The 16,130-nt window shown below is 39.6% G+C and overlaps 1 protein-coding gene across 1 annotated transcript in view; it reads left to right on the top strand.

Annotated features, from left to right (window-relative positions):
* Positions 1-10,952, top strand: part of CC2D2B (coiled-coil and C2 domain containing 2B) — a 109,179-nt gene extending 98,227 nt beyond the window's left edge. Inside the window, 5 exon segments of the mRNA XM_059899697.1 lie at positions 46-180; positions 577-699; positions 5,131-5,189; positions 7,031-7,208; positions 9,096-10,952. Coding sequence (XP_059755680.1) covers positions 46-180; positions 577-699; positions 5,131-5,189; positions 7,031-7,208; positions 9,096-9,284 — 684 coding nt within the window. The 3' untranslated portion in view covers positions 9,285-10,952.
* Positions 10,953-16,130: the final 5,178 nt, after the last annotated feature.

Here is a 16,130-nt window from a genome sequence, read left to right as displayed (position 1 = left end):
AATCAATCATCCACCAAAAATGACTTTAACTCTTTCTTCGTACAGGGGCATGTGGCTTATGTATTAACGCCAGAAACTGATGAATATTTGCTTTGGAATCCATTAACTGGGCAATGTCATAAGCAGTTTGACCCATTTTGTCCCTTACAAAGTGTAGATTGCTTGTTTGATGGTGAAAATGTAAGTATATGGCGGGGGTGGGGGGTGGGGGTGGATCTTGAGTTATCTCCTCAAGAGTTAAACCTGTGGTTCTCTACACTGACCATATATTAGAATCATGTGGGAACTTTCAAGAAGCTATAGATGTTCAGCTAGAGTCCCTGGGGTGTAGGGCCAGAGGAATCTTTTCTCCCCAAGTCTCCTTGACGTGATTCTGCAGTGCCTCCGAGGTTGAGAACCAGCGAGCAGTCTAGTGTGCACACACCCCTGGAATCTCTGTACCTTCTGCCTCAGAACCATCCTTGGCTTCTGCCACTTCACTGGGGAGTAGGACTGTAAAATTTTGCTCCGTCCTAACCCACTATGGGCTTAGTACTCCTGTGGGCCTCTACTGATTTTATGTTGTTGTATTAATAGGTCTGGTTTAATATTCAGCAAAATAATTCACCAAGGGCTGTATATTTTGACTATTCAAAGGAAAGTTTCTGGAAACAGTTGCTTCCAAAAAATTATCAAGGGACAAAAGCACAAAGCATACAGGTAAATTATACTTTTCAAGGTGTGTCTCTATGAAAGTTACCATTGGTTCTAATCTTAGGAATTGTGACAGCTTTTATTACGTTTATACAGCTGATTGCTTATTGAATTATTTGGCAGTATTAATAAAGCCTAGTTTTCTCTGCCATCCAGCCTGAGTTTGGGCTATTGTGATCCTTTTTCTCTACTTACAGAAAAGAGGAATTGAGAATAAGGTATCATCTTAATTGTGAATTTAGGTTTTAAAATAAAATTTTTAAAATGTTCATCATGAAACATAAAAAAGATGGTGTAATAAGTTCTGACTTTGACCTAGCCCTTCTACTACATATCCATAACAATGATAAAGTATAAAAATTGAAAAACAGAAGGCTTATCGGGGCTCCAAACCATGATTGTTATCTCATGGAATAGAAACAGGACAGAAACACTAGCAGTGAGTGGGGCCCAAAGAGGATGGCACCAAGGTCTGAAAATGCTTCATGAAATCCAGAGAACCAGAGCCAGTCTCACTTTTTGAAGCCAGCAACTGTGTTGCGGCTCCCCTACTTTGCTACTCTTGGGAGAAGATGGAAAAGAAAAGCAGCAGACTCACTGCCTGGGGCTCAGGAGGTAAGAGACCAAAGTACAGAGCTGAGAATCAGGAACCAACCTAATCACCAGATGGCTTGTCCAGGGGATCTATGATGTACTCACTAGTGTTTTGGGAAGGCACCCAAATTCCATTTCAACAGCTGTTGCTGGATTGAGAGCCATGGTATGGCAGTGTGCAGGCAATTGCAAAATTCAGAAAACTAGGAGCTATGACCCAGAGGAAGAAAGAGAGGGGGGATGAGAAAAAGGACAATGGAAAAATAGGAAGAAGACAATTCACAGAAGCAGAAACTCTAGGGCTAAACGTCACTCATAATGAGGGAAATGCAATTTAAAACAATAAAACACTATTTCACCTGTAGAAGATTGGCAAAACTTTTTAAAAAGTGTGATCACATCTAGTATTGGCAAAAAGGCAGAGAAATGGTGGGAGTGTGAATTGCTATAAACACTTTAGAAAGCAATATGGTAAGGTTGGTAAAGCTGAAGAAACTCAGCCTTTGATCCACCAGTTCATCTTCTAAGTATATGCCCTAGAGATACACGCACAGGGAGACAAGTACACGATGGTCATTACTGAATTGCTTAAAATAGCAAAAAATAAATAAATAAGTAAAAGGAAACAATTCATCAACCAGAAAATGGGCACATGAGTTATGAATACTCATACTATAAAATATTCTATACAGCAGTAAAAAAAAGAATATATGAAACTAATTTACTATAGTTCTCAACTTGGCTATACATGCATTATATCAGAATCTCTGAGGGAAGAGCCCACGCATTGGTATTACTTAAAGCTCCCCAGGTGATCCCACACGCAGCCAAGGTTGAGAACTACTGACCTAGAGCCATTGTTATCAACATGAATGAATATAAAAAATGTAATGTTAAGCAAAGTAAAGAAGATGTGCAATGACACACTTATATGAAGTTTGAAAAATATATGTTGTTTACATATATAGAGATATATAGTGATAGTGTAAAAGCTTGCATGGGAATGATAAACACCAAATTTAGGGTGAAGTTTACCTTTGGAAAGAGGAAAAAAAAGAATGATATCAGGGAGCAGTATACAGAGTACTTCAAATCTATCTGTAATGTTTTACATCTTTAAAAAAAACCTAAAACAAGTATGGAAGAATGCAAAGATTAGATATAGCTTGGTGGTACGTATGTTGGGTGGATGTTCATTACATTTTTCTCAGTGCTTTATCTGAGAATGTTTGACATAGTTCATAATATCAAAAAGAAGGAATGGTGGTTGTGGGGAGAAAAATCAAACAGTATCCAAGTGTATAAAGTGAAGAGTTTCTCTCCTCTTCAACATCTTTTTCCCACTTTCTAAGAAATAGCCACTGTTGGTAGCTTCTTGTGCATCCTTCTGAACATTCTCCTTGCAGATGTTTGCAAAGTCATTATAAGGAAGGGGAAATGTGCTTATCTCTCTTGAGCAAACCACATTTATGGCATCCACAGACCTTGCTTGTTTTTCCCATCCCAAAGTTGTGACCAAAGTATTGCTGCCTCCTAGGGGGAGAATGATATATTTAGAGTTGAGGTTTTTTGTTTCTATTAATCATTCTCTTATTAATTCAGGTAATGCTTATTGAGTGCTGCAGCGGGCCAGCACTGTTTTAGGTATAGGTACCACAAGGAAAAAGACATGTCTCAGTGCTCTTGGAGCTTGTGTTCTAGAGGAGGAAACAGAAGGAAACGGGCACTTGCTGTACAGAGCGATAAATGCTATTATAGAAGAAATGAATATGCTTTTGGGAGCACTCAGCAGGAGACCTGAGGTGAAGGGGAGTTGCAGGGGCTTCCTGGGGAAAAAACTGATGACTAGCAGAGTGAAGAAGGGTGAGCGGGAGCTGGTCTAGGTGAAAATTAAGGAGGAGAATGGTCCCAGCACAGAGCGGGAACAGCAGGCATAAAGACCTGCAGTGGCAAGCAGATGTCTGTCAAGGAGCTGAAAGGCCAGCTTGGCTGCTGCCCAGGAATGAGCAGAGGACAATCGGAAGCCAACATCACCAAGGCAAGGGCTGCCATAATCAAAATTGTACTTTTAAAAGCCACTAAACCCTTTGTCAAGTTGAATATATAAGTATAAAACTCATAGTTGCATTTGACTTGTATCCCTACTGATTTCTTTCCTGTGGGTTAATGGCCCTTGATCTTCTGCCTTGTCGCACACATACCGGAATAAACCACTATCTGTGGTGAACACTGTTGTTTTTTTTTTCTTAATCACAATTGAGAACACAAATTTGAGTGTGTATGGGTATTCAGAGATGGAGTTAACAGGGAAATCCTCTCGAAGTTTTAAAGGATGTGAATTCCCTGAAAGGGGCCTTTGCCTGAAAAGAAAATAGACTAACAGTCCATAAATTTATCAAGTCAACATAACCCAGGCCTCTTTTTCAGGCCTGAAAGTGGCCTAACTAATCCATAAGAGTTGCCAGGATAGGGGTGCAGGGGATTGTTTTGGAGGGGCAGACAGTGGTTGGTGACAGCAATCAGGGAATTCAGTTTACCTGTCCTGTCTGTGATAGTTGGTGGCCCCTGTAAGATGATGCTGGCGTTTATGCTTCCCTTTCTCCAGTATCTCTCGTGTCCTGCCGTGTTCACTGTGGGGAAATTCACTGTGCTTGAGCCTATGCTCGAATCTAGTGGTTCTCCAACCACAGCAGGCACCAGAACCTTCTGGAGGGCTTGTGGAAAAATGGATTGCTGGGCCTTACCCTCAGAGTTTCTGAATCACTGGGTCTGAGGCTGCTGGTCTGGGGGCCACATTTTGGGAGCCACTGGCTTAGATCATCACCTGACAGACTGAGCCTCCTCAAATCACTGCTGAAATTTTCTAAGACCTAGAGGCCTAGTAAATGTTTCCTTCTTGTCGTACAACCCTCATTCCACTCATGAGGGGGAAACATCTGTCCGTGTCTCTATAGCTCCTCTATTTCTCAGCTCAGAAATATCCAAAGTAAAAACCGTCCAAACCCAACCCCTCACTCTTGTCTATATGAGCCCTGCAGGGAGGGGGGAGGAACGGGTTAGGTAGCGGGGAGGGGGTTGGAGAAGTCCTCTCCTCCTCCCAGAAAACCCTGCTCAGGGGGCAACATGGGGAAACATGGGAGAGCATTGCTCTCTGCTGTTGCTGGGGTGCCTGGAGCAAAGGCTTGGAGACGGGGAGATTGAAACGGACTCTGCGTGTATGTGCAAGTGTATGCGCATGCGTACATGCAAACACAGAGACCTGACTCCCGCCTGCTGAAAGGAACAAATAATCAAAGAAGGAAGACGATACACCATGTTACAAGAGTAATAATAACAATAGTATCTGATCTTTGTTGAGCAGTATGTGCCAGGCTTCACATGTATTACTTTATTTTAAAATCTTTGCAGGATCCCAGGGAAGTAGGTACTGTTATTGTCCCTCTTTAAAAGAGGTGGTAACTGAGACTCAGAGGTTAAGTGACTTCACCAAGGTCACAGTTAATAAGTGGAAGATACCAGTGCAGCTTCCAAGATTATCTGGTAGAATCAATAAGCATGTCAAATGCTTGTTTGAATAAACAGATGGGGATAGCAGATCTGTCTTTTTCTGTCGTGAAAAATATCTTTTGTAAATCCATTCTCCCTTCCATGCCCTGGTGAAGTAGTATTAAAATCAAAGGGAACACTGTGATCTCTGTTACCTTTGTGCCTCTACTACTGAGTGTTTTTGCCACATGAGACTGGTTTAAGTTCGCCCTCATTATAATCAGCACTCCAAGGGGCGACTGACGTAAAGATGGTCTCCCTAGAATCTTTTCTAACTTTCAGTTTTCTGTATTTCAGCCTGAAGAAATAATTTATTCTGATACTAATAAAAGCATGGTAGAAGATCTAAAGAACAGGTATGATCTTTATTTATATATTATGATTATCATGTTTTCTCTCTAATCTCTCATTCAGCCACCCTTCAGTCCTCTAACCCAGTCTCTCAAAATACCCATTAGATTCAGCAACAGAAGCATGAAATGGAGATTATAATAGTTACTTCCACTGAGTCATCTGTCTCTTGGTGCATGCATCAAAAATCAGCCCCTCTGCTATCCACGGCACTCCTTGAAAAAACATGCCAAGTTAAATATGGTTGCATCTGGAAAACATTGTGGGCTGCTGTTAGGAAGTTCTCAACACAGACACCTGTTGAGCCGTATAGTAATAATAATGCAGTAGCGAACACTTCTTGCAAGGACAGGAAGGTAAATGGCCCACAACTTGGTGTGTGGTAAAAACAGCCAAGCTGGGTGGCAGCAACATCACCACTGTCCCTCGTAGGCACCCCTCCCCCTCCCCCCACCACACACACACACACACACACACACACACACACACACACATGTCCGGAGGAGTTGTTGAGTCAAGCCCAAAGGGTCACAGTCTTGCAGCAGACCTCACTCCTACTCCAGATGTGTCAGAAGCTTCTAGATCTGACTACCTCCAGTGACTCATGCTGACACAGCAGGCTGGCATGTAAGCCGCTACCAACTAATTGAAACAGAATATGACAAAAGTCATTTTGCCACTCCCTTTTCTCACTAGCACACAACTCTCACCTCTTATTCCCCTCCTTCTTCCCCAACTCTTAACAATAAAAGGAAGAAAAGCACTAGGAAAATGGTCCCCAACTTCTGGTTTTCATCAGAAATTGCTTCTAGAACTATTTTAAAATATAGGTGCCAGAGTCCAAGACCAGACCTGTTGAATCACTATCTGGAAGATAGTGAAATATTTTGATAAAGTCCTACAGGTGATTCTGGCGTATAGCCGTGACTGAGACTCTCTGCAAACTCGAAACCACTTAGTTACTTTATAGACTCAGCCAAGAGGAGAGGCCCGGCAGCTTCTTCTGTAGCACACAATGATTCTGCCCAGAGGAGAAGCTTCCATCAACCAGCTCACACTGTGCTCCACTTTCTCCCCTCCCCGAAAGAGTCCCTCAGCAGGCACAGTTTTAGAGGCGGCATAGGTAGGCAAAACTCCCTGCCCTTGTGGAGCATCCATTCCGGTAGGGGAAACTGCTCATCACACTGATCAGTCCAGGGCTTCATTTCCTCCCAGTTCTGCTTGCTGAATTAACTGATCCAGTTACCCCATTCCTGCTAACATTATCCCAGACCAGATATCTGAATTTTTATAAAGGCATTTCTTGGAAACACAATGTCTTATGTCAAAGGAGGGTCTTGGAGAATAGGAATGCCAACCCAGTAATCAGATGGTAGGCAAATCACACCCAGTAGGCAGCTGCCTACATACGGGTAACTGGAAAAAAGATGTGCCTTTGAGAGCTAATTGCTGGCTACCCCAGGAAGCGTCTTGCTTTCTCAAGCCAAGCAAGAGCCTGGTCTCCCCTGGACTTGACCAATGCGAATGATGGCAGATATCCCTAACCATAGAGGTCTGGTTTTCTCCTAATCAAAAAAGTATCATTCTCTAGTGAGAGGCCCGCGCACCGCGATGAAGAGTGGCCCCCGCTTGCCACAGCTAGAGAAAGCCCTCGCACAGAAACGAAGACCCAACACAGCCATAAATAAATACATACATAAATAAATAAATAAAAATTTAAAATGAATATCTGCTTATAAAAAAAAAGTATCCTTCTCATACTCGAGAAAAAGTGACAAAACTTTTTTCACATTTATTTAAATGAGTTGTAATTTATCATAAAATAATCTTTGCATTCTTACCTTAGGATTGAAAGAACTCTGAAATATAAAATAATGGAATGGCGACCTAAACAGCCAACACGTTGGAATAGACAATGTACTTTCATTTTAAGACAAATCCTTCCTAAGTTAGAGCTTGGCACCGGAAACTTTGTTTCATCTGAAGACGAGAGTGAATTTGAAAGATTGCTACAATTTTATTGGGTGTGTATATGATTTAATGCATTAATGTCATTTGTTTTATCTATGTTATTAATTGCCAGATGATACTAATCTTAAATATCCCTGAAATGCCTTTTATCTTGATCTTAGGTGATACATGCTATGCCATTAAAATGCATTTACTTATAGACTGAGAAATTTCAAATGTAGTGAGTAACTAGTACCATGACCAGATTGCATGACATTTTCTTGGAATCAGTTTTTTAATGTATAAACCACAAACTTTGGAAAGAGATACCCAAAAGGAAACCACCTGCAACTAAGAAACTAAAAAATGATTTCTAGATGGTAGTAATAGAATGGATTCCATGTCCTTGCTTCTGGGCAAGAGGACTACAGGCAAGCTTTAATATCTTCTACATGCAAATTATTCTCAAATTTATACATCCAGCCTGGACTTCTGACCTCCTCTTGTATATTCACCAGCACATTTGACATCATCCTGGATGGTAGAAAGGCATTTCAAACTCAGTTAAGTCCATAATCAAACATGGTGGGCATCTGGTGTATTGTTAGGGTCCTTCTTTTCTTCCCCTATGATATCCTTAGTTCTGGAATCCTCTCACCTCCTTTTCCCTATGAATTGTTCCAGTGGGTTTTTGGAAGCCCCAGCCTCCCAAGAGTGATATTCCTTCCCCCTACTATCCCATAGACTAGAAGATGTCTCCTCGGGAAACCCTGTAAGAGAAGAAAGGAAGGAATCTGTTGGGAGTTTATACTCAGGATGCCAGGGAGGGATCTGCAGGCACTATTCATTCATGAATAGGGAGGAAGTTGTTTTGTTTTGCTTTCTTTTTAATAGAATTAGGGGGTAAAGAGATAAGCAAAGCATAGTTAAGTATAAGCCAAGGTTTAAAACTTGGAGTTCCTTTGTAAAATTATCTGCTATTTAATAACACACATTCATAAACCTAGACCGAATCCTGCAGCTTGGGTTCAAATCCTGGCTCAACCACTCATTAACTTTGACCAGATTACCTAACTTCTCTATACCTTCTACCCCACTGGTCAAGATAAACAAGGATAAAAAGAGTTACCTGCTTTGTGGTTGTGGTGAGGATTAAGTGAGCTGCTTAACCACAGCACCCAGCACTTAATAAATGTTAACTATAATTTGTATCCTATGTGGCAGCCATTGTGCTAGACACTTGGGGTTATGACAGTAAACAAGACAGATACAATCTTGAGCATTCACAGAGACTGTGGGCTAGTTAGAGAAATAGACCAGAAAACGAGTAATTGCAGTATATTTTATTAAGTAAGCTAGGAAAGGACAGTGTCCTATGCAACCACAAGAGAAGAGCACATCAACAGATTTAAAGATCAGGAAAAGCCTCCCGAAGTAAGCAAACTAAGTCTTGAAAGAAGCTAATGATTGTCCTTTGTATATTCTTAAATAGATACTTTTACATGGGACCATGTTCCATATCCTTTAATCCTGCCATATAGTTATCAATAAATATAAACTGAATCAATGTTAAATAACTTCTTCCAAAATGCTCCCTTAAATCTGTCACTTATAGGATCAAGGTTTCCTTGTTGGCAGTTTGCTATTCCAGAAAGGGTGCAAATATGTGGAATGTTAAGTGTGCAGTCTCTGGCATTAGACAGACCTGGTTCTGCTCCTCTCTCTGTAAAGTGGGGATTATAACAAAGCCTACCTCATAGGGTTGTTTGAGGATTAAATATGTATGTGAAGTATTCAGCATTGTGCCTAGAACATAATAAGCACCCATGAAATGATAACTATTATTATTATTTTATGACTTCCATTTCTTTGAGGCTTCTGTAATCTCTTTGCATACAGTAATTCTCCATCACCTACGTGACTGTAATGTGGTTTTACGTGTTATTCTGTCATTTGTCTAGGTTGCAGGATTTCCTATCCAGATGCCATACACTGATGTACAGTCAGTTATTGATGCTGTGTATCAAACTGGAATTCATTCCTCTGAATTTCCACAGACAGAATTTGCTCTAGCTGTGTATATTCACCCCTACCCAAACAACATATTATCTGTTTGGGTCTATTTGGCTTCATTAGCTCGATATCAGTGAAAAGGAATAAGGGAAAAGGAAAAGATTGTACATCGGCCCCCAACCAGAAGCCAAACTTTTCTAGTACTTGGGATTTTCCTATTTATCCTCAAATCCAGACAAGTGTGAGCCCAGTTTTTGGTTCACTTATAGAGTTGGGCACAAGACTCACTCCCTGAGTCTTTGAGGACAAGCGTAAATGACCTCCTCACCGGAGACCTCGTCAGGGAGGACACTTTGGGAAGTCTGGCGCCTTGGATTGCCGTCTACGGTAGGTCTTATTCTGGGAAAGAAGCAATTCTGGCTTCTCTCTGAGCCAGTGTTACTCAAATTGGGGGCCCCACACCACCTCCATCAAAATCACCTGGAAAGCCTTATTGAAAATGCAGAATCCCACATCCCACCCAGGACCTACTGAATCGGGATCTCTGGGAGTGCAGCTCCAGAACCTACATTATTTTAAACAAACTCCCCAGGTAATTCTCTTGACCAGTTAAGAGTGAGAACCCTGCCTTATAGAGTGTTGTCTTTACTGAAGTGAGGCTAGTACATTTGATGCTGGTTCTGATGGAATTCCAGGCAGAAGTTATTCAAATAGAAACCCAAGGTCATTGCTTCTCATGAGATAAAAGATTATTTCACTGGTTAAGAATAAGAGGGAAATATGCCATGTTGGGTTGAGGACAGCTTCTGGGGGCTTCTCAAAAATTTTCTCTTTAGATGCTACTGACCTGAAGTCATTACATCTCCAAGTATTTGGAAGGGACTCCCAGGAAACACTACCTAAATGCTTTCCTGATTCTGTGAGAAAGGGAGAAAATGGTCTTACCAGATCTCAGAGCTCCTTTTTTTCTTATTGAGCAGCCCCCCATTCTGCCTCTGGCACTTTTCTGCTGCTCTTCTTTCACAATGGTGGCCCCAAGGAGACCCAACTAGGGCCTCAAGAAAGAGTGGATAGGTATCTAAGTAGGAAACACTGTACTTTCTTGTATTTGATTGTTCTGTGCTTCATTGAGAAGAGTATTCATACAGTTTATTTAAATGTTACATAACAACTTATTTTTTTTTAATCAGAAGATACAGATTTCCAAAGTTTTGTATGATGAGAGCAGTTTTATATGAAGTAAAAGTAAGAAAAAGAAAATTCACTTCTCCCACTGTGGTAGCACTGGGGCTTCTTGAGTCACTCCCACAAGCAGAGAGCAGAGACCCCAAATTCATCCTCAGGGAACCCTCAATCTGTATCCCCTCCCCCAATATACCTGCATAGGTTGATGCCAGAGAAGACCTCATTTATTTGCAGGGTGTTAGTCTCGGACCAAACTCAAGAGTACTAGAAGAGTAGAAGGAGTGGGTATGTGGGTAAAGAGAATGCTTTCTCTGCAAGGTTAAAACCTAGTTATGTATGTCCTCTGGCATGCATGAGAAAAATGATCAGAATTTTTGTTTTTATTTGAATGTTTGTGTTTAAATGCTATAGGAAGTTTTGTTATTAACAAGTCTCCCACACTGATTGGGGTAGCACAAAATTGTATCTATGAAAAGGCAAGTTTGCCAAAGAAATGCTGAATTCACGCAGTTCATATTTGTGACACGCTGAATGTTTACATAGCTATTTTGTTAATCGTTTATGGTTTTAGAATTGATAGGCCACTTAAGAGTAAGGTAGAAAGTGTTCATAGGCAAGTGTGTATTGTATTCTGTATTATATGCATTTTTAAATATGTAGTATGTGTTTCTCAACTAAAAATTTTTCCTAAAAATTGTGATTGTCTATAATGAACCATTTTTTTCATTTTACTGTTTTAAAAATACATGATATTAAATGTAACATGCAATTATAAAATTCTATGAATCGTTCCACAAATAATTACAAAGCATCCATTATGTACCAGACACTTTATATGTGCTGGAGGACAGTTGTGAAAAGACATTCTTACAAGGGAAGTTTACATTCTTACAAGGGAAACAGATCATAAGCAAATAAACAGTAAGTAAGTGAGATCATTTCAGGGTACGATGAGTGCTATAAAGCAGTGGTCCCCAACCTTTTTGGCACCAGGGACGGGTTTCGTGGAACAATTTTTCCTCGGACGGCAGTGGGGGAGTGGAGAGGGTGGGGCGGGATGGTTCAGGAGGTAATGTGAGCAGTGGGGAGCGGCAGATGAAGCTTCGCTCACTCGCCCGCCACTCACCTCCTGCTTGGCGGCCCGGTTCCTAACAGGCTGCTGACGGGAGGATGGGGACTCCTGCTATAAAGGAAACAAAAATGTTGGCATGATGGAGAAGGACTTTGATGGGGATGGAGGATATAAGCAGAGTAGTGAGGGAAGGCCTCTCCACGGGGATAATGTTTGAGCGGAGATTTAAAAGATGATTTATCAAATAGAATTGCATTCAGTTGCATGTAACAGAAACCTAATCACAGTAGCGTAACCAAATAGGGATTACACAACTGCCAAGTGCGGAGGAGGCAGTCCAACTCTAGTGCAGTAGTTCTGTGATGTCAGAAGTGTACTAGTCTACATCCGTCTTCTTCACCATCTCTAAGGAGACTTCTATCCTCTTTCTCAGTGGATCTCAAACTTCAGCATGCCTAAGAGTCACCTGAAGAGTTTGTTGAAATACAGATTGCTGGGCCTAACCTTCAAAGTTACTGATTCAGTGGGATCTGGGGTGGGGCCTGATAATTTGCATTTATAACAAGTTCCCAGGTGATACTGAGACTGCTGACCTGGGAACCACAGAGGCCATAGCCTCGCAGTCATTTTCATGGCAAGAAAATGCAGAAAGGGAAGGAGGAGGTAGAAAAGGCGGCTGGTTTAGCTCTTTTAAAAAGCTTTCCGGGAGGCTGTGTCCAGTAACTTCTACTTATATTCCATTGGCCAAAATTGCATCACTCCTAGCCACAAGAGAGGCCGGAGATCAAGTATTTTAAATGGACATATTGCTCTCCCAATAAAATCAGGGTTCTGTTGGTGAGGAAGTAGAGGAGGATGGCTATTGGGTAGGCATCTGTGGCTTCCACAGTTGAGAGGAAGCCAGTCATGCAAAGACCTGTGGCAAAAGCATTTCAGGCAGAGGAGACTGCAATTACAAAGGCCTCTAGTCCAGAAAGAGGCTTATATGGAGAGGGAAGGGTAGTAGCACATAAGGTTGGAGAGGTAGACAAGGACCAGATCACATAGGTCATGGTAAAGAGTTTGTATTTTATTTAAAGTATAATAGCAAATCAATCATTGATAGATTTTAGGTAACTGAATAAAGTAGTATTTTTCCTTTTTTATATTTGAGAATACTTTAAAATTATTTTTGGAGGTACTTATTATTTGTGCATAAAAATGATCATGTTTTAAAGTGCAGGTTTTCTTTTTCTTTTTCTTTTTCTTTTCTGCTTGGGTCCCTGTCCTACTCTTCTCCCCTCCTCCACCCACATTATTCACTCCACCCACCCTCTTACCAACATGTATCTTCCACTTACCAACATTCTCATGTATACATATATACATATATGCATATGTTCCTGTTTGTTTTATAAAAATGGGACCACATTGTGTATGCTTTCCTCCATGTTATTTTTCTCCTTCAAAAATAGTGAAAATACTCCAAGTAAACTAATTCATTCTTCTTAAAAGATCCATATTATTCTAAAGTGTGGGCAGGACCACTACGTGCACTTAAGCAGTTTGTGTGCCACACAACTCACAATTTATGTGCAAGGACCCCTGGAGTTGTATATTATGTGACAGCCCTGGTTGTGAATATTATCTATTATAGTTTATTCATCATTCTCCTACTGATAAGAATAACTTCTGATCCAGTTGATCAAAGTGTTGTTTAGTTTTTCTATATCCTTGCTGTTTTTCTGTATACTATTTCTATCAGTTACTGAGAGAGGAGAATTGAAGTTGCCACCTGTAATTATGAGTTTGTCCATTTCTTCTTTTAGTTCTATCAGTTTTTGCTCCATGTATTTTGAAACTCTGCTGTTAGATGCACACAGATTTAGAATTTATGTCTTCTTGTTGAATTAACCCATTTATCATTGTGCAATGCTCCTCTTTATCCTTAGCAATTTTCTTTGCTCTGAACTCTATTTTGTCTGATGTTTATATAGCCACTCCAGCTTCTTTGGATTAGTGTTTACCTGGTGTATATATTTTCATCTTTTTATTTTTAATGTATCTATATAATTATATTTGAAGTGAGTTTTTCGTAAATAGCATATAGTTGGGTTATGTTTTCTTTTTTAATACCTTTTGACAATCTCTTTTTTAATTGGAATATTTAGACTGTTTACACTTAATACAATTATTTATGTTTGGACTTAGGTCTACCATTTTATTATTTGTATTCCATTTGTTCCATCTGTTTTTGTCCCACTGTTTTCTCTTTCCTACATTATTAGGTTATTTGAACATTTCTTAGTATTTCATTTTAATATATCTATTATATTTTTTACTATACCTTTTTGTATATATTTTTAAAGGTTCCTTTGAGGATTGTAGTATATATAACTTTTCACAGTCTACTTAGAATTTTCTTTTTTTTACCACTTTAAGTGGATTGTAGAGCTATTACCACCTTATATGATTTTTTTTTTAGGTTTTTCTATTTTTCTTTATATTTTTAAAATTTTAATTTTATAATGGAATATAGCTGATTTACAATGTTGTGTTTCTTTTGGATGTACAGTAACTTGATTCACTTATACAGAGACATCTATATATTCTTTTTTTTTTCTTTTTCCTATTTTTTTTTTAATTGGGGTATAGTCGTTTTACAATGTTGTGTTAGTTTCTACTGTACAGCGAAGTGGAGTTCCCTGTGCTATGCAGCAGGTTCTCATTAGTTATCTATTTTATATGTATTAGTATATATATGTTAGTCCCAATCTCACAATTCATCCCACCCTCCTTTCCCCCATTGGTGTCCATATGTTTGTTCTCTACATCTGTGTCTCCATTTCTGCCTTGCAAACTGGTTCATCTGTACCATTTTTCTAGATTCCACAAATATGCATTAACATACTATATTTGTTTTTCTCTTTCTGACTTACTTCACTCTGTATGACAGTCTCTAGGTCCATCCACATCTCTACAAATGACCCAATTTCATTCTTTTTTATGGCTGAGTAGTATTCCATTGTATATATGTACCACATCTTCTTTATCCATTTGTCTGCCAATGGACATTTAGGTTGCTTCCATCCACCTTATATATTTCTTTACATTTCTGCCTTTGTGCCATATATATATATATATTTTTTTTTTAATATAAAGAATTGTCTCATGCAATAATGAAGGCTGAGAAATCCCAAGATCTGCAGTCGGCAAGCTAGAGACCCAGGGGAGCCAATGGCATAAGTTCCAGTCTAAAAGCCAGGGGTCTCAAGACCCTCAAAGTGTCAGTGTTTCTGTTTGAGTCTGAAGGCTGATAAAGATCTGTGTCCCACCTCGTAAGCAGTCAGGCAGAAGGAGTTCCTTCTCATTCACAGAAAGGTCCGCCTTTTTGTTGTATTCAGGCCTTCAGCTGATTGAATGAGGGCCACCCACATTAGGAAGGTGTGATATTATGATATAATAAATATATATTTGATCTTTGTCTCAGTTCTGACACAAGAGCTTCTAAAACCCTTGGAATCTACTGAGTGATGGGGGTGAGAGAAGTATCTTTTGATATTCATAAGCCCCTTTCAAGCATATGCCTGAGTTCATGCTAACAAGGTACCTCTTGGTGGGCCCCTAGATAGCTTCAGGATGGGGGCTGGAACCAATGCATGATTAATTAAATCACTGGCCATTGGTAATTAACTCAATATCCAACCTGTCTCCTCTCCCTGGAAGTCAGGGAATAGGGCTGAGAGTTCCAACCCTTTAAACACATATAAAGAAGAACTAATACTTAACCTTCTCAAACTATCCCCAAAAAATTGAAGAGGAGGGGAACTCCCAAAGTCATTCTATGAGGCCACCATTACCCTGATACCAAAATCAGACAAAGACACTAAAAAAAAGAAAAAGAAAATTCCAGGCCAATATCTCTGATGAAGATAGATGCAAAGGTCCTCAACAAAATATTAGCAAACTGAAATCATTAAGAAGATAGATAGACAGATAGATAGACAGATGGATAGACATGTACTTGTCACCATTTTGTTACTTGGTTTCTGGTGGTTTTTGTAGTTCTTCTCTATTCTTTTCTTTTAGTTTCTTCCCTTGTGGTTTCTCTAGTGGTATGCTTGTGTTCCTTTCTCTCTAGTTTTTGGGTATCTATTGTAGGTTTTGATTTGTAGTTATCATGGGATTTATATATGTTGACCTATAACTGTATCTACTTGTTTTAAACTGGTATTCATTTAAGTTCAAACATATTCTAAAAGATCTGCATTTTTTACTCCTCTCTCCCCTGTTTTGTGTTTTTGATGTCATATTTTACATCTTCATGTTTATCCCTAAACTGTTTATTGTGGTTATAGTTGATTTTACAATTTGTGTCTTTTAATCTTTGTACTAGCTTATTTAAGTGGTTGATCCACAGCCTTTACTGTATATTTGCCTTTACTAGTGGGATTTTCCCTTTTCTATAACTTCTTACTTCTTGTTGTAGCCTTTTCTTTTCCACTTAGAGAAGATCCTTTAATATTTCTTCTAGGGTCGGTTTAGGATTGATGAACTCTTTTAGTTTTTGCTTGTCTGAGAAGTTCTTTCTCTCTCCTTCAATTCTGAACGATAACCTTGCTGGGTAGAGTATCCTAAGTTGTAGGTTTTTCCCTCTCAACACTTTAAATATATCATGCCACTTCCTTCTGGCTTGCAAAGTTTCTGCGGAAAAACCAGCTGATATAGCCTTATGAGGTTCCCTTTT

The sequence above is a fragment of the Balaenoptera ricei genome, chromosome 16 (genome assembly GCF_028023285.1).
Source record: "Balaenoptera ricei isolate mBalRic1 chromosome 16, mBalRic1.hap2, whole genome shotgun sequence".
Taxonomy (NCBI): domain Eukaryota; kingdom Metazoa; phylum Chordata; class Mammalia; order Artiodactyla; family Balaenopteridae; genus Balaenoptera; species Balaenoptera ricei.
The sequence above is the reverse complement of the archived record's forward strand: the minus strand, read 5'-3'. Positions and strand labels throughout refer to the sequence as shown.